Here is a 19,623-nt window from a genome sequence, read left to right on the forward strand (position 1 = left end):
AAATATCCAACTATATACAGCATAATTAAACATTGTGTGCCCGTCTTTAACACACTATATATATCAGAGTGTGTGTGTTAAAAAGGTAACAGTAGATATAATTTCAATATATTTGCATATAAAATATTAATAAAATCAGAGCACATTAAAAAAGTATAGTTGATGTATATAAAGTCTGAAAATTATTGAATTTATATATTTTGAATTATAATATATATTAGTATATACTAATTTCAGAAGGTTTTATTATTACTCTACTGCCTCTACAGAGTACTAATAATAATATTTTCTCTGTGAAGCATGCATGTGTCAGCATTTCTCGAAGTACATAACTTGCCACACAAAATTCAAGAGTTACAGTCCCTGAAAATTTTAAAAACACGTACATAATCACACAATTATTCAGTTATTTTGTCATAATTATAATTAAATAGTAATTAATTAACTTTCTGCTAAAGATAACTGTGATCATATTTACATGTACACCACTTCTATTTAAATATATAAAAGTGTAGAAAGTGAAATTTTCTCTATTAATTTTTTTCTATAAAAATTTGTGTGCATTTGATGAGTAGTGCTTATTTAAGTATTTTAAGATATTTTAATGCACCAAATGGAAAAAAGTGCATTAAATGTATATATATATATAAGATTAAGTAAAATTAATAAACAATTTTTTTCAACTTTTTTCTTATATTCTATTTAAAACAGTAATATTAATATTTTAAAAAGGGTTAATTTCTCCTCTACCCTTCAAGAGTTCTTTAATTTCTTATTTACCCCTCAACTCTTGAATATATCTAATTTGTCCCTTAACTCTTCAAATTCTTTCTCTTTTGTTCATTATTTAACAAATATGAAATTAACCATAGTTAAATCCCTGGTTAAAATTAAAAATGACAAAAATATCCTTTCCTTAAGCGGAAGTTGATCCGTCTCCTTCTTTTCCCGCGTGCTCCCCTATTTTTCTTCTCCGTACGTGCTCTCCTGCGCTCTTCTGCTCTATCCATAAGTTTCCTTAATTTTTCACTTTATTTTCTCCTACCCTCTTGCTCGCGCTCTGATTTCCTTCTACGTCCTTGCAAGATTGGTTCTCGGTAAGATTTTTTTTACTGTTATTTGTGCTCCAAATAAATTAAAATTATTGTATACGCTTTCCTCCTTTCCACTTACTATGGAGCCAAGGTGAACTCAACACATTTTCTTATAAAATTCGCATTTTATCCTTTATTAAGACAAAAAAATATGTAGCCTTATATATATATATATATAAAGAGGTTGGCTAAGATCAAAGTGGTAGTTCCTGAGCTTTGGTGCTACCAATTCATTTTTCAATTTTCAAAGTTCAAAACATCGATCCGAACCGTTCAAGTTGTTCTCCATATTAAATTGTGCTTGGAGACCAAATTTTACATTTTTCTGATTTTTCTTACTATTTATTAAGCCACTTTGAAAATCGCTGATCCAACAGTGGGATAACAAAACAGTAAAATCAGAAGTCACCGTTGGATCAGCTGTATTCAAAGTGGCTTAATAAATAGTAAAAAAATTCAGAAAAATGTAAAATTTGGTCTCCAAGCATAATTTAATATGGAGAACAACTTGAACGGTTCAGATCGACATTTTAAACTTTAAAAATTAAAAAACGAATTGGTAGCACCAAAACTTAGGAACTACCACTTTGATCTTAGCCAACCTCTATATATATATATATATATATATATATATATAGTAAGGCTTGGGTGCTATGGATAGCATAGAGGGCTATGGTGCTATGGCTCAATATTTGAGTTTTCAAAATCCTAAAGGTCGATCCGAACCGTTCATCTTGTTCTCCATATTAATATGTGTTTGGAGACCAAATTTTACATTTTTTAAAAAAATTTTACTATTTTTTTAGCTAGGTAGAAAATCACTTGATCTAAAAAATTCTGCACCATTAAGATCTTTGATTTTCTGCCTATCTAAAAAAATAGTAAACAATTTCCAAAAAATGTAAAATTTGGTCTCCAAACACATATTAATATGGAGAACAAGATGAACGGTTCGGATCGACCATTTGGATTTTGAAAACTCGAATATTGAGCCGTAGTATAGAGACCACTATACTATCCATAGCACCCCAGCCTAACTCTATATATATATATATATATATGGGTAAGGCTAAGGTGCTATAGGTTGCATAGAGGGCTACGGTGATCCAGTTTCAATATTCGAGTTTTTAAAATCCAAACGGTCGATCCGAACCGTTCATCTTGTTCTCCATATTAATATGTGTTTGGAGACCAAATTTTACATTTTTTGAAATTTTTTACTATTTTTTTAGACCAGATAGATCAAACCTTCCCCACTACCTGATAACAGAGGCTACAAACAAATCCAAGTTGATCAAACCTTTCCCACTACCTAATTCTTATATGTAGCCTTTTAAGAATAGAAATATATATAGCGAAGTCGCTTTGTAAATTCAAGTATAAAACCCACTAAATCAGCTTTAAATGGCGAATCTGAACCGTTGAAATCCACCTATCTTACGGGTGATGTGTCTACATGTATAAATTTTAAACATTTAAATTAATTTAGTAGAAAGTCAAGTGGTCAAATAAAAACATTCAAAAAATGAATGCATCAAAATTAACCTTCTAATTTTGACAAATTAACTTTATACTAAATTAATTCAAATGTTTAAAAATTTGACATGTAGACGTATCACTCGTAAGGTAGGCGGATTTCAACAGTTCAGATTCGTCATTTGAAACCGATTTAATGAATTTTAGACTTGAGTTCACCAAAGAATTTGATAAACTTAATTAAGAAGACCCTAGTTCTAGTCTCTTAGTATACTAGTGCTAACTTTGTGAAATATGAACGTTAGGTAGCTGTCACCCATTGACCCCAGTCTCCTCTCCAATAACTGTACCACTTTAGTTAGTGGGTCTGTGTATTTTCTGCAGCTTATTGTCTGATTCACACGGATATTGTGGTAAAGCTAATTCCATTGGGCACTATGGCTGTAGGGATGAAAACGGAGCGGATACAGAGAAATAGTGTTAAATTCATATCTATATCCTTCAGATATATATATCTGAATATGGATTGGATATTAATCCGATATGAATACAGATACATATCGGATATTTATTAAAATAAATGTAAAAATCTTATTAAAAAAATAGTAAATACTAAAGTTTATAATATTTATCTAATTAATTATAATAGTGAATAAGATAATTTGTTCAGAATATACATTAAATTATATGGTATATATTTATTATTGTGATACAGATAATTAAAACGTAAAACCATATATGTATCTATACGGATGTTCGAATATCTAATATTCACACAAATTTTCAAATGCGGATTGAATATTATTCACACTATTTTTACCCCTAACTATGAGATATATATATGTATAGAGAGAGATAGAGAGAGAGAGTTGGGCTACCGTACTTCGCGAACGTCCATATATTTACTGATTTATAAAATTCAATTTCTTTTTTTTTTACTTGTGACGTACGTTTACATACCTGTATTTAAGTACATATATATTTGCATCATAAATAAATAAATTATTTATCCGAACATTATGTTATAGGGAAAAACTGAAGTGATCACAAATTAATTATTTTCAAAAATCCACTACTCATAGTACGCAAATAAACATAATATTAAATAACACATTTTTTTTCTAAAATTATCCTGTCTTTGTGCTCCAAAACAGAATAAACTTAACTATTTTTATAAAACTAGAAGAGTTAGAATATTTCAAATAAGATAAAAAAAAAAGTTGGTCGACCGGGATTAATATTTCATAAAACTGAAGAGAAAGAAAAAAAAAAAAGACTAATCTTATATAGAGACATATAGTTGGGCCGAAATTGAGTTGTGGATTTGCTCAATTGAATATTAAGCCCATTAAAAGAAGTAAATTGGATTTGCTCTATGCCGGGTCGGATTTTATAGACTCGAATCCATTATCTGAATAGGCGCAGTTGAAAAGAGACCAAAAGAAACGACAACCCAAACAATGAAACAATGCAGATCAGACAAGGCTTTGAATAATTCTTTCGTATCCTCTGAGGTAACGCAATATTTCTCTTTAGATCTGGACCGTTCGCTCAGAATCGAGCCAATTCAGAATTTGTGCGGATCCTAATCGGACAGTAAGGATATAAACAGGAATATTTTGTTACCTTAGGTGATATGAATTCTTTAGAATTATAGGTCATGTTTGGCTGGGTTCATAATAGGCTATTCTTAGAAGTCAGCTATTCGGAATAGCTTATTCAGTGTTTAGTCGGGTTAGAATAATTAGAATAGAGAATTCAATATTTTTGTCTTACTAAAATAGGCTATTTCTAAAGTTTTTGAAATTTGACTATTCTAATAAGACAAACAATAGTTATTATTAAGTTTTGGTTTATCTATTTTGATTTGACTACTCTAAGCATAATAGGTGAACTCTATATGTCTAAGTACAAGGTGTGGTCATCACCAATGTGAATAAGGTTCAAGCCACCATATTAGATAATAATACAAGGTAAAATATAGAAGGAAATCAAATCTAAGTGCAAAAAATAATAGAAAAAAAGCTTTCAATTAATTAAATTCATAAGATTACAAATTTACATGCCATAACCCTAGCAATGAGTTGTTTAGTTCTCATAGGCAAATCAACAATGAAAGCATATAAAAAAGACATAACACAACTAATTCAATAGAAGATAGAAGGAATAAAACTCAATATAAAATAGCAATAAACCTAGAGATGGGAGTAATATACACATTGATAGCTTCTCTTGGCATCCAATGAACCGTCTCTGTTCCTTGCAAATTTCTGCACCAAATTGACCTTACACTAATCCTAACTTTTCTAAATTGAAAGATTCATAGAAACCCTAGATCTAATCTAATTTAAAGGCTTCATTTGTGCAGTATGACGCAGTTTCTAGGTCTTTGATGTTTCCCTATAGAGTAGTGGGGTGTCAAAGTCGGGTAATCTCTGAAATCATAACTGTCAGGAAAATTCTGGAACCTGACGAACACCATGCGGTTTGTGATGAAATCGCATGCATTTCGGTGAACCGCATGAAATTCCATGGGCCCATGATCCATCTCCTTTTCCAGTGGGAAGCTTTGAAGAAGATGATATATATTACTACGTTTCGTACCTAATACCAGCGCGGCCCGAAGGCCTATAAGAGGAAGGTTTCTTAATGCCACTTCTTTGTTTATACTTTTTCATTTAACTACACGATATTTTTGTTGAGTTTCTGAGTTTTAGACAGAGAGATGAATGAGAAAATTGTATATTTCATTTTTAATCTAATTTGTACAGTGGGCTCCTTATATAGTTGGAGAAAAATAAATATAACGGTAATATGCCTATCCTATACAGTAAGCTACAGTACTAACGGTAACTTTTTATCACTAGTAGGTCTATTTAATTTTAAACGGGTCTGGCTTATCCTTCATTCTCAACACTCCCCCTCAAGTTAGGCGTGTAGATATCGATCAACCCTAACTTGCTTAGATTTCCTTCAAATTGTTTCGGATCTAAACCCTTTGTGAATATGTCCGCCAATTGTTCTTCACTTCTCACAAATGGAGTTTCAATTTCTTTTGCTTGAATTTTTTCTCTAATGAAGTGACAATCCACTTCGATATGTTTTGTTCTTTCGTGAAACACCGGATTGGTTGCTATGTGTCGTGCCGCTTGGTTATCACAAAACATTTTTATTGGTTCTTGAATTTTAATTCCAGCATCCGCAAGAAGTTGTTTGATCCAAGTTAGCTCGCTTGCGGTGGATGCCATGGCTCGATATTCCGCCTCGGCGCTTGATCTTGCCACGACACTTTGTTTCTTGCTTTTCCATGTGACTAAATTTCTGCCTACATATGTACAAAAGCCGGTTGTCGATTTTCTATCAAAACTTCCGGCCCAATCTGCATCGGAATAGCCACACACATTATTAGAATTGTTATTTTTCATAAAAATCCCTTTTCCGGGTGTTCCTTTTAAATATTTTAAAATTCTATTTATTGACTCCAAATGGGGTGTTCTTGGAGCATGCATAAATTGACTAATTTGACTTACGGAAAATGATATATCCGGTCAAGTTACAGTTAGGTATATTAATTTTTCCACAAGTCTTTGAAATTGATTTATATCATCTAATGGTTCACCTTCTTCACTATTCAATTTATGCCTACCGTCTATTGGTGTTGATGCCGGTTTACAACCTAATTTTCCGGTTTTCTTTAACAAATCTAGGATATATTTTCTTTGAGAAATAAAGAGACCATTTTTGGAATGTGCTATTTCTATTCCTAGAAAATATTTTAAATAACCAAGGTCTTTGATGTCAAATTTTTCCTTCAAGTGAACTTTTATTTTATTGATTTCTTCTTGGTTATTTCCGGTGATTATAATGTCATCAACGTATACCAATATGATGGTGGTACTAATTCCTTCAATTTTTATAAATAATGAATGATCGGCATTACTAATCTTAAAATTACAAAATTTTAATTAATAACTTAGTTTGCCATACCATGCCCTTGGAGATTGCTTCAATCCATAGACTGTTTTCTTCAATTTGCAAACTAATCCATTGTTTATTTCTTTTTCATGACCGAGTGGTAAAGTCATATATACCTCTTCTTCAAGTGTTCCTTGAAGAAAGGCATTTTTGACATCCATTTGGTATAATTTCCAATTTTGGTTAACCGCAATAGAAAATAATATTCTCACCGTATTCATTTTGGCCACGGGTGCAAAGGTTTCATGGTAGTCTATACCATAAGTTTGAGTGTACCCTTTCGCAACTAAGCGAGCCTTGTACCGTTCTACGGTACCATCCGAATTATACTTAATTTTATATACCCATTTACAACCTACGGGTTTTTTGTCTTTTGGTAATTGCACAATAATCCAAGTTTCATTTTTTTCAAGAGCCTTTAATTCTTCTCTCATGGCTTTGGTCCATGTATAATTTTTTATGGCTTCTTCATAATTTTTTGGTTCTTGTTCATTTGCAATTGAGGTCAAAAATGCTTTATAATTGGGAGAGATATTACGATATGTAATAAAATTTTGAATAGGGTATTGTACCTTGTAGGTTATAAAATCTCTTAGTCTTGTTGAAGGTTGTCTTCCTCGAACCGACCTTCTCAATGATGTTTCTTCCATGTTTTGATCTCCATCATTTGAGGAAATTTCTTCTATTTCCTCTTCATTTTCACTTTCATTTTCATTTTCATTTTCATTTTCATTTTCATTTTCGGTTGCAATATCAATTTCTATTGGTCTTACCTCTTCTATTGTGAATTGAGGTAATGCAATTTCTTTAAAGGGTTCTTCAATATTTTTCTCATGATTTTGGTTATAATAGGGCTCATTTTCAAAAAAAGTTACATCTCTAGAGATGTACAATTTTTTATTTATTGGGTCATAACATTTGTATCTCTTTTTTTGTGATGAATAACCCACAAAAATAGCCTTAATTGAGGTACAATCCAACTTGTCTTGTTTATTTTTGTGTACATAGCATGTGCAACCAAAAATTCGTAAATGCTCAATGTTGAGTTTTCTTTTGTAAAGAATTTCTAATGGACTCTTATAATCTAAATTAGCACTTGACAATCTATTTATCAAATATGTCGCGGTAAGAACGGCATCCGACCAATAAGATTTTGGTACATTGTTTTGAAATAAAAGTACCCGAGTCATTTCAAGCAAATGTCTATTTTTCCTTTCGGAAACACCATTTTGTTCGGGTGTATAGACACATGTTGTTTGATGCAAAATTCATTTTTCTTTGAAAAAATTTGAGAAATTTTGGTTTATAAATTCCGTTCCATTATCGGATCTAAAAGTTTTAATTTTTGCTTCATATTGATTTCCTATGAAGTTATAAAAATCTAAAAAATGTGAAAACACTTCACTTTTATTTTTTAATAAATATAACCAAGTTGTTTTAGAGAAATAATCTATAAAGATAACAAAATATTTGTATCCATTAAAAGAGTTAATTGGAGCGGGACCTCATACATCCGAATGTATTAAATCAAAGGGTTTTTCACTTTTACTACTTGATAAATTAAAAGGTAATCTAGTATGCTTTCCTAGTTTACATATTTCACAATCATTATTATTTAAACTAGAAAAATTAAAAATACTTTTTAAGATTTTATCATAAGGATGTCCAATTCTTTTATGCCAAATAATACTCATTTCTTCCTTTTTAGCATTAAAATTAAATTTTTCTTCATTCAAAAAATAGAGTCCATTTTCGAAATATGCTTCACCAATCATATTTTTGGTTAACCATTCTTGAAAAATTACCTTTTTTGATGAAAAAATAATCTCACAATTTAATTCTTTTGCGATTTTACCAATGGATAATAAATTGGATGTACAATTCTTTATAAACAAGACATTTGGAATTATTTTTGAAAAAAAAGTTATTGAACCCTCTCCAAGAATTTCCATTTTGTCACCATTTGCAACCGTAACAAATTGTTTGGTTTCGTATTTTTCAAAATTATCTAACAAATTTTTATTTCCGGTACGGTCATATGGTTCATAGCACCAGAATCTAGAATCCATTTCTTATTTTGAAAATTATGAGTAAAATAGGCTGCCATACCAGAGGTCTTTTGATTTTCTTGTTTTTGATATAGCATCATAGTGAGTTGTTGTAGCATTTGCCGCATGGGATCCACTGCTGACCCGTTTGACCCGCTGGAGGATTTTAATTCTGGTGTTCGGGTGACTGTTTGCAGTATGTACTACCCAGTTCTTTTTGAATCGGGTTTACCAAAGTCGGTTTTGCGGAATTTTGTACTGGTGATTTTTTTGGTTTTTTCAGCTGCTGGTGTTGTTGCAGATTTGCTGAACAGATGCTCAGTTTTTTTTTTTTAAATCACAGTCCTTGTCTGTGATTTTAATTTTCTGTCTTGAGTTAGGATCTGAACTACAGCTCTGATACCATGTTGAGTTTCTGAGTTTTAGACAGAGAGATGAATGAGAAAATTGTATATTTCATTCTTAATCTAATTTGTACAGTGGGCTCCTTATATAGTTGGAGAAAAATAAATATAACGGTAATATGCCTATCCTATACAATAAGCTACAGTACTAACGGTAACTTTTTATAACTAGTAGCTCTATTTAATTCTAAACGGGTCTAAAGCTTAACGGGTCTGACTTATCCTTCATTCTCAACAATTTTCAAGCATATATATTATTGGTAGCTTCTAATTATGCATAAATGTACATAAATCTTAGTTCTTTTCCATCAGTGCTTTCAATACAAATGCAACTTTCAATTTTTTACATAGATATAGCGTCAAATGTAAACATTCAAAATATAAAAGGAAATTTCAATTTTTCACACAAATAATATTGAAGAATGCCTGTCATTCTAAATACCCATATACTCATAATATGTTAGCACCAATTAAACAGTCAGAAGCAGACTGTGAATTTAATCCAAACCTGGGAGTTTGAGAAGTACATGATAATATTGTGGAATGAGGAGGAGAACACAGGTATGGTTTTGATGGCATTTCTAGTTCGTCTAAACTTTTCTCCAGCATTTCCACAACTCTGTTCATCGAGGGCCGATTAGCCGGCGTCGTTTGTGTGCACCACAAACCAATGATGCCCATCTTCTTTGCAATTTCTTCAATTTCCATTGATAATACATCACAAGCTTGTAGTTGTATTGGACTGCCTTCAACAATACAATCATAAAGCCAATGTGGAAAGTACACTTGGCTTGGGTTTTCAGCACTTGGTTTTGCATTCCTTCTTCCTCCTACCATCTCCAACACCATCATTCCATAACTGTATACATCAGATTTTGTTGAAACAACTCCAAAGCTCCTTGAGAAGACTTCGGGAGCAATGTACCCGATGGTTCCCCTCATTTCAGCCATTGAAACTATGCTCTCTTTTGGCGGACACAATTTTGCCAAACCAAAATCCGCAATTTTTGGGTTGAAATCTTCGTCTAATAGAATGTTCTGAGGTTTTATATCAAAATGCACAATACGTGCATTACAACCTCGGTGTAAATACTCTAAACCTCTTGCAATACCAATTGCTATTTCATAAAGCTTTGCCCAATCAAGAATTGCTTTTGGATTTTCAGAGTATATATAATTGTCGAGTGATCCATTTGGCATATATTCGTAAATTAAAGCATGCTTAGAGCCTTCGATGCAAAAGCCTAGTAGACTAACAACATTGACATGAGAAGTTCTGCTAATGCTCAGGATCTCATTCAAAAGCTCCTCTCTATCACATGAAGACTTGTGCAAAATTTTGACAGCAACCAAACGGCCATCATGCAGTCTTCCCCTGTATACGGTGCCAAAACCTCCTTTACCTAGTATATCCTGAAACGAGTTGGTAATTTTCTTTACCTCTGCATGTTTATATCTTTTTGGCGCAAACGATCCATATTTTTCTAAGACCATTTCAATATTTCCTTCAGGTCGGTCTTTGCTCCATGAAATGCATTCGGCATAATTTTTGCTACTTCGAAGCTTTAAATACAAAATAAGGCATGCTCCAAGGAATGCTATAGATCCTACTGCAGTACCTATATTAAAACCAAATGCAAGTAATCAGTATGTATACAGGAGAATATTTTTTTTGAAGGTTGATTATAACAGGAGAATATTTTTCAATCTCTTCCATATATTACCATTTAAGTCACTAATATATAAAATATGAAATTAAAATTACCTTCCTCTAGTTAGAATATATTTTTAGCTGGATCCTAAGGAGAACATGTTGGGATATTCTACATTGATAGCTCAATGCAGAGATCATGTCTAGGGGTCTGGTAGCTGATATTGTATATAGTAAGTTCTATTACTAGTATCAGTTTCACTTTAACCAAAAGAATTTAGGTTTCATATCAAAGAATATCGGCTCGACAAACAGGGGGAAGAAACTAAACAGGACAAAACAAATAGATTAGGGAAGACTCAAAGAATATCTATCCGATGTCATTTTTGAATGAGAAAATGTATTCAAAAGATTCAACGGAATTGTTAGGCCTCAAAGAATTCTGTGGTGGCTTATCATCTTCATAAAAAAAAGGCAAAGTAGTTGAGTTATAATCTGTTCCAAATACATTGGGTGGTGATTGTATCTGATTAGGAGGGTAACATCGAGCTCACAGAAGAAAGGCTACTATTCAATAACTCATACATGTTATAGTGAAAGTTATTGACAAGACTAGAAAAATTAAAATAAAGATTACCACAGCCAGATTTATTCAAAGAAGAACTAAGGTAAGGATCTTGAACTGTAATGGTATTGTTGTCATATGCGATGCTTTCCAATGGTAATAACCTCCTTCTCCAACTTTAAATTACCCTGACAATTAGGATCCCTTGTAATATCTGATTAGAGGCAGAAAGGAGGCTTAATTTGAATAATGGATCACATGGAAGCCTAGGTGTACATGAGTTGGAGAAGCAGGGAAGGAAGAAAATGAAAATAAGACAGACCAGAAGTTGGCAAGTGGTCATGAAAGATGCAACCAACTGAGATATTAAGTTATACAAATTTCTAAATTTTGAAGAAGATATGGATACAGAAGTGTTACTATTTCAACTTTATATCCCATAATGTAGGGTGAATGTCACGTATACCCCTCAAAAACTTCAAAATTTCGTATTGCCCTCTCTAAACTTCAAAATTATGTATTATCCCCTCTAAACTCACAAATTTGCTCATTTTTATTGTCTTTTATATTAAAACTCAATTTAAACTTGTAACATACCCATTATACTTTATTAAAAACATAAAAAATTGTAACTTGCTTAGGAAAAATGTCAGTCTTATAAGAAACCCATTATGCCCTATACTAGTAGCAATTTCTACACTTGTACGGTTATCTTGTTTATTTTAATTTCTGGGAAAAACGGTTGAGTGAAGGATATTGTATGCGAAAATTTGTCTCCAAATTAAAAAGAAAGGATATAGGTATAGTGATACATTTTTTTCTAAAAAAAAAAAATTATTCTATAACAAAGTAAATGTCCGAAATGCCTTTGTATCCGACATTTTATGGATGGAGGTTCAGAACACGTACGTTTAGTTTACTCTAAAACTAAATGAGAAGTGATACTTGCCTGTTATGATTCTCATTCGAAATTGACCTGCAATATGGATAAAGAAAGAAATGTCATAAAAGAATCATCGATTTAGATAGACTTTATATTTCTTTTCACTGGACTAAAAATTAAATAAAGTTTTGTGAAGAATGAAAAAATGTGAGCAAAGTGATCGACCTTTACATTGTCCCTCACAAGTGGTTCTGGGATTGATGTTAGCAAAGCGATCAGGCTCTGGTAAAAGATGATTTCAATAATTAGCTTGTATATATCAAAGAATGATCTCTATTATCATAATTGAAGGACAATGTTAACTTAAAGGACACTACTATCATCATCCCCAATTGTCGAATAATTAGATGATATAATAACTTGAACAGTTTGTCAGAACACTACTCTATCAAGTATCAACATCCCCAATTATCGAATAGTTCATATTATAACCCTTCAATATTCATGTGTATTCTGATCTAACGGTCCGGATCAATCTAAACAACAATATTCTGTTACCTTACGTGATATGAATTCCTGTCACTGTTGCAAAGAACTACTGAGAGATGAACTGATGATGCTGGTAGGTCATATGTTATTGAATTTTTATGCTAAACATTTAAGTTAGGCATAAAGTAATTAAAAAGGCTTTTGTTTTGATTTTAGAAGGGAACGAACTAATCATCTATAGAAAAAAAGTAACCAACTAACCATCCTTTTCAAAAAGTATGGGAAAATTGGGATATTTTATTTTTCCACATGAAAGTAAGACCAGGAAACTTTCAAAGTGAATTAGGAAAAAAAGAAAAGAAAAAGGGATTAGATATTATTGTAATAATTTTGAACAGTCGTAGGCTTAAAGGTTACTTAATCAGTCAAAGTCCTGTATTTTGTCTCTATTAGAGCTTTTATGTCAAGACCCCATTAATTATGCCAAAGGGGAAAGAAAATGGAACTGCTCATAATTTACAAAGAGATTAAAAAAATATTAACAGGATAAATTGATGAAATATGCAAGCTACTGACCTTTACCATCTTCAGGATCGACAACCTCTGTCCAATTTGCAAAGCAACCGGGCTGCGCTAAAAGGTCACCTGAGTAACTAATTGAGAGCAGCGAAAGCTGTCCCCTGTCATTAAATGAGTAAATGTACTCCAAAGACGGCACATGGGAATTCTGACAATTCGGTGGAGGTTTATGATTTTCATCAGGAAATGGCGAGTAGCTAAGGTTGTAGTCCTTTCTAAATATCTTGGGTGGTGATTGTATCTGATTAGTAGGGTCACATCTCACATAAGAAAGACTGCTATTCCATGAATCATACATCCCATAATACAAGTTAATAGGACTAGAAAAATTAAAATAAAGATTACCACAACCAGATTTTTTCAATGAAGTACTAAGATAAGGATCTTGAACTGTAATGGTTTTGTTTTCATATGAGATGCTTTCCAACGGTAATGGCTTAGGAAGCAATAGGAGAAATGGTTTATTGTTGTCACATAAAATCGTTAAATTACCCTCACAATTAGGACCCCTCGTAATGTCTGATTGAAAGTTGAAAGGAGACTTAATTTGAATAGAATGATCACATGGAACTGTAGTTGTACAAGAGGAGCTGGAGAAGCAGGGAAGAAATAAAATAAAAATAAGACAGGCCAGTACTGAAGTGGCCATTAAAAATGGAACCAAGGGAGATATTTCTAAATTTTGGAGAAGATATGTATACAGAAGTGCTACTATTTCAACCTTATATCCCATAATGTAGGGGAATTTGATGTTTACCCCTCAAAAACTTCAAATTACGCATTTCCCCCTCTAAGCTTTGAAATTACGTATTTTCCCCTCTAAACTTTCAAAACACAAATTTACTCATTTTATTGTCTTTTATATTAAAACTCATTTTAAATTTATAAAATACCCATTATACTTTATTAAAAAACATAAAAAAGTGTAACTAGTAGCAAGTTACCCTGTTAATTTTTGTGGGAGAAATAGTTGAGTGAAGAGTATTGTGTGCGAAAATTCTTCTGCAAATTAAAAAGAAAGGGAAACAGGTAACGATACATTTTTTTTTCTTAAGAAAAAAGAACAAAAATTGTTCTATAACAAAGACTAAATGTTCGTTGCAGTTCTCCTTACTTTTTTTTGTATTTTTCATTTTTCTGCTGTAATGGTCCGAAATGCCTTTGTACCACACATTTTATAGAAGGAGATTTAGAGATAAGAAGAGGAAATTAAAAATGAAATTGACCATTTGAAAAGAACAGTACTGGTATATTCAAAGTCATCTAAGTCCAGAGAAGACTCATGCATGTAGCATGTAGATTGGGTAACGATACATAGACAATTGAAAGCACAGGCAATTTCCAAGAAAAAGGAAAAATTCAAGGACAATAATTGTTTGCCGTGTAAATGACTTCATTGTTAATTGGTTAATTTAGGTTCCTACTAATATGATATTAGTTATTGAGAAAGTAACGCTGGTCCATCTCATTCTAATTTTATAATTAAATATAAAATTTCTAGAAGAATCATGAAATTAATTTGACTAGATTGTTGAAATTGAAGACAAAGAGAAGTTTGGATCAGCAACTCTAGTGGTTGGTCTTTATTTTGGAAACAAGTAAACAAATCACAATTAAAAAATCTGATTAACCTCTGATAAAAAAAACCCTTGGATTAACCCTTCATTTTCAACTTACGCTGACCACTTGAGACTCTTCATGTTACAAAAGAATACACACCATCAATAATCAAATATTTTCATGATTAATTATCTCTCTTTACTAAATGCCAACAATAACCATTCCTTTTCAAAACTTATCAGCCAACAATTTATAGAAATTAAATTATTTCTCTACATGAACATTATTTCATTATTTTCCCTTCATTTATCAATCATTTTAATTAATTATTTACTCGCAGCACAAATTTTAACATAGATTTCACGGCTTCAAAAAGTTAGCAGTTCAGCTAAAATGCTAATGGAGGTATGTTAACTAAAGTCTGATTAATTAATACTATTAATTTTTTAATTGTAGGAGTTATCTGGAACATTATTATCAAAATTTTGGATTCTAATGATGATTATGTTAATCTTTAAATATGTCATTATTTAATTGACAAAATTACTAACATTAGTTGTAATTTTTATGCTTTATTTAATTTATTGTAAAACTCGAAAAAAAAAATTGCCATGCACGTTGCAATAAATATCCAACTATATACAGCATAATTAAACATTGTGTGCCCGTCTTTAACACACTATATATATATATATATAGAGAGAGAGAGAGACAGAGAGAGAGAGAGATAGGCTAATATGCTTTCGGTAGCATATGGGCCGAAATACACATGGTTCAAATTTGAAATTTCAAAATTCAAAAAGTCGATCTGAACCGTTCATCATGTTCTCCATATTAATATGTGCTTGGAGACCAAATTTTACATTTGTCTGAATTTTTTTACTATTTATTAAGCCACTTTGAAAATCATTGATCCAACGGTTTTACTGTTTTGTTAAGCCACTGTTGGATCAGCAATTTTCAAAGTGACTTAATAAATAGTAAAAAAATTCAGAAAAATTTAAAATTTGGTCTCCAAGCACATATTAATATGGAGAACATGATGAACGGTTCAAATCGACTTTTTGAATTTTGAAATTTCAAATTTGAACCATGTGTATTTCGGCCCATATGCTACCGAAAGCATATTAGCCTATCTCTCTCTCTCTGTATATATATATATATATATATATCAGAGTGTGTGTGTGTTAAAAAGGTAACGGTAGATATAATTTCAATATATTTGCATATAAAATATTAATAAAATCAGAGCACATTAAAAACTATAGTTGATGTATATAAAGTCTGAAAATTATTGAATTTATATATTTTGAATTATAATATATATTAGTATATACTAATTTCAGAAGGTTTTATTATTACTCTACTGCCTCTACAAAGTACTAGCAATAATATTTTCTCTGTGAAGCATGCATGTGTCAGCATTTCTCTAAGTACATAACTTGCCACACAAAATTCAAGAGTTACAGTCCCTGAAAATTTAAAAACACGTACATAATCACACAATTATTCAGTTATTTTGTTATAATTATAATTAAATAGTAATTAATTAACTTTCTGCTAAAGATAACTGTGATCATATTTACATGTACACCACTTCTATTTAAATATATAAAAGTGTAGAAAGTGAAATTTTCTCCGTTAATTTTCTCCGTTAATTTTTTTCTGCTAAAGATAACTGTGATCATATTTACATGTACACCACTTCTATTTAAATATATAAAAGTGTAGAAAGTGAAATTTTTTTCTATTGGAAGAGATGAGGCGTACCATGGCGGGTTCTTCATCTCATCAGGTACGGAATTCAATTTTTGGGTATGTTTGAATTTAATAAGGTCATCCATAAAAATTTTAGTTATATTCTCACAGGGAGGTTCTACCTTGCACCCCGATACTCATGATGACAGCAGGGATGATCTCGAAGATGACTAGTAGATATGATGTTTTAGGATATTATGTCGTACTTTAGATATTTTGTTTTTATGTCGTACTTGAGATATTTCATATTTGATGTTTATGTAGTACTTTAGATGTTTTATGTCGTACTTGAGATGTTACATATTTGATGTTTATGTAGTATTTTAGATGTTTTATGTCATACTTGAGATATTTCATATTTGATGTTATGTAGTACTTTAGATATTTCATGTTTTTGTTGTTTTGTGAATTAGTTAATATTTGATGTTAAATTCTTGGTACGTACCAATTAAAACAAAAAATACGAGTTTTCGTCACTAGGTCACGTTTCATACCAATTAAGGTGAGAGAAAAATATATGAATAGAATGAGTTTAATATTATATTTGTTTGTTACAGTTCTTACCAATTGGAAATAAAAAAAAAACAAAAAATAACAAAAAAAAAAATAATACGCTTCTGCGACCCATATGGGAACCTTCTGTGACCGCTCAATCGGTCTCTGATAAGTTCTTAGCCACGTCAGCATGTCACAACAGGGACGGATTTAGTTGGTCGCTGAAGGGGTCATCTGCGACCGGCGCGATACCCTTCTGGGACCGATGACGTCAGCAGGGGAGTCATCAGTGACGGAGCAACTGCGACCGGGTCATCTGCGACCCATTTCAGCCTTCTGGGACCGATTCAAGCCTTCTGCGACCGGCGCTTCACTCATCTGCGACCCATTTGGCCGGTCGCAGAAGGGTATTTCTGCTGTAGTGGTAGTACTTATTTAAGTATTTTAAGATATTGTAATGCACCAAATGGAAAAAAGTGCATTAAATGTATATATATAAGATTAATTAAAATTAATAAACAATTTTTTTCAACTTTTTTCTTATATTCTATTTAAAACAGTAATATTAATATTTTAAAAAATATTGTATTTCATGCTGCTAAACGCAACTTTATAAAATAAATTAAAATTATTGTATACGCTTTCCTCCTTTTCCACTTACTATGGAGCCAAGGTGAACTCAACACATTTTCTTATAAAATTCGCATTTTATCCTTTATTAAGACAAAAAAAATATGTAGCATATATATATATATATGGGTAAGACTAAGGTGCTATAGGTTGTATAGAGGACTACAGTGCTACGGCTCAATATTCGAGTTTTCAAAATCCAAATGGTCGATCCGAACCGTTCATCTTGTTCTCCATATTAATATGTGTTTGGAGACCAAATTTTACATTTTTTGGAAATTGTTTACTATTTGTTTACATAGCTAGAAAATCAGTTGATCTAAAAAATTCTGCACCATTCAGATATTTAATTTTCTACCTATCTAAAAAAATAATAAACAATTTTCAAAAAATGTAAAATTTGGTCTCCAAACACATATTAATATAAAAACAAGATGAATGGTTCAAATCGACTGTTAGGATTTTAAAAACTCAAATATTGAACCGTAGCACCGTAGCCCTCTATGCAAATGTGTTGAGTTCATCACCTTGGCTCCATAGTAAGTGGATAAAATGCGACCCATATATGGTGTGATTTTATAAGAAATCCCTTTATCCTTGCTTTAGGTAAATGGTGTGATTTGTTTGATATGGTTGCTTTGTTATCTTTCTGACCAGATAGGTCAAACCTTCCCCACTACCTGACAACAGAGGCTACAAACAAATCCAAGTTGATCAAACCTTTCCCACTACCTAATTCTTATATGTAGCCTTTTAAGAATAGAAATATATATAGCCAAGTCGCTTTTTAAACTCAAGTATAAAATCCACCAAATCAACTTTAAATGGTGAATCTGAACCGTTGAAATCCACATACCTTACGGGTGATGTGTCTGCATATAAAAATTTTAAATATTTAAATTAATTTAGTAGAAAGTCAAGTGGTCAAAAAACATTCAAAAAATGAATGCATCAAAATTAATTTATTAACTTTCTAATTTTGACAAATTAACTTTATACTAAATTAATTCGAATGTTTAAAAATTTGACATGTAGATGCATCACTCGTAAGGTATGCGGGTTTCAACAGTTCAAATTCATCATTTGAAGCTGATTTAATGAATTTTAGACTTGTGTTCACCAAAGAATTTGATAAACTTAATTAAGAAGACCCTGGTTCTAGTCTCTTAGTATACTAGTGCTAACTTTGTGAAATATGAACGTTAGGTAGCTGTCACCCATTGACTCCAGTCTCCTCTCCAATAACTGTACCACTTTAGTTAGTGGGTCTGTGTATTTTCTGCAACTTATTGTCTGATTCACACGGATATTGTGGTAAAGTTAATTCGATTGGGCACTATGGCCGTAGGGATGAAAACGGAGCGGATCCAGAGAAATAGTGTTAAATTCATATCTATATCCTTCAGATATATATCTGAATATGAATTGGATATTAATCAGATATAAATACAGATACATATCGGATATTTATTAAAATAAATATAAAAATCTTATTAAAAAATAGTAAATACTAAAGTTTATAATATTTATCTAATTAATTATAATAGTGAATAAGATAATTTGTTCATAATATATATTAAATTATATGGTATATATTTACTATTGTGATACAGATAATTAAAACGTAAAATCATATATGTATCCATATCTATACGGATGTTCGAATATCTAATATTCACACTTAATTTTTCAAATGCGGATTGACTATTATCCACACTGTTTTTACCCCTAACTATGAGATATATATATGTATAGAGAGAGCGGCCATTTTTATTAATAACCCAAAAAAAAAAGTTTTTTTCAAAAGTAACCCCAAAATCTGAGTTTTTCCAAATATAACCAAACCGCCAGGCATGCTGGCGGTCCACTTCTATAGCGGACCGCCAGGGACACGGGCGGTCCGCTTTTTTATTTTTATTTTTTTTATTAGAGAGATCTGATTTTTTCTTAATATTTTCATTTGTTTTAGTTTTTTTTGCTTAGGGTATTTGCTGATGCACAAACGATCAAGAAATT

General features: G+C 31.5%; 1 protein-coding gene and 1 long non-coding RNA gene across 7 annotated transcripts in view; one reads left to right on the top strand and one right to left on the bottom strand.

Moving 5' to 3' along the window:
- Positions 1-19,623, top strand: part of LOC144545094 (uncharacterized) — a 65,618-nt gene that overhangs the window by 27,376 nt on the left and 18,619 nt on the right. The gene's annotated exons all lie outside the window — the stretch shown is intronic.
- LOC144545083 (LEAF RUST 10 DISEASE-RESISTANCE LOCUS RECEPTOR-LIKE PROTEIN KINASE-like 2.5) overlaps positions 9,408-19,623 on the bottom strand; it is a 33,534-nt gene continuing 23,318 nt past the window's right edge. For 2 of the 6 annotated variants that reach the window (XM_078293647.1, XM_078293645.1), the window contains one exon: positions 9,409-10,616. In XM_078293647.1, coding sequence (XP_078149773.1) covers positions 9,448-10,616 — 1,169 coding nt within the window. In that variant the 3' untranslated portion in view covers positions 9,409-9,447. Of the gene's footprint in view, positions 10,617-13,161; positions 13,837-19,623 lie in introns of those variants that run through there. The other 4 variants (XM_078293644.1, XM_078293641.1, XM_078293638.1 and 1 more) reach the window with 4 other exon arrangements.

This window comes from Carex rostrata, chromosome 27 (assembly GCF_964058835.1).
Source record: "Carex rostrata chromosome 27, lpCarRost1.2, whole genome shotgun sequence".
NCBI lineage: Eukaryota > Viridiplantae > Streptophyta > Magnoliopsida > Poales > Cyperaceae > Carex > Carex rostrata.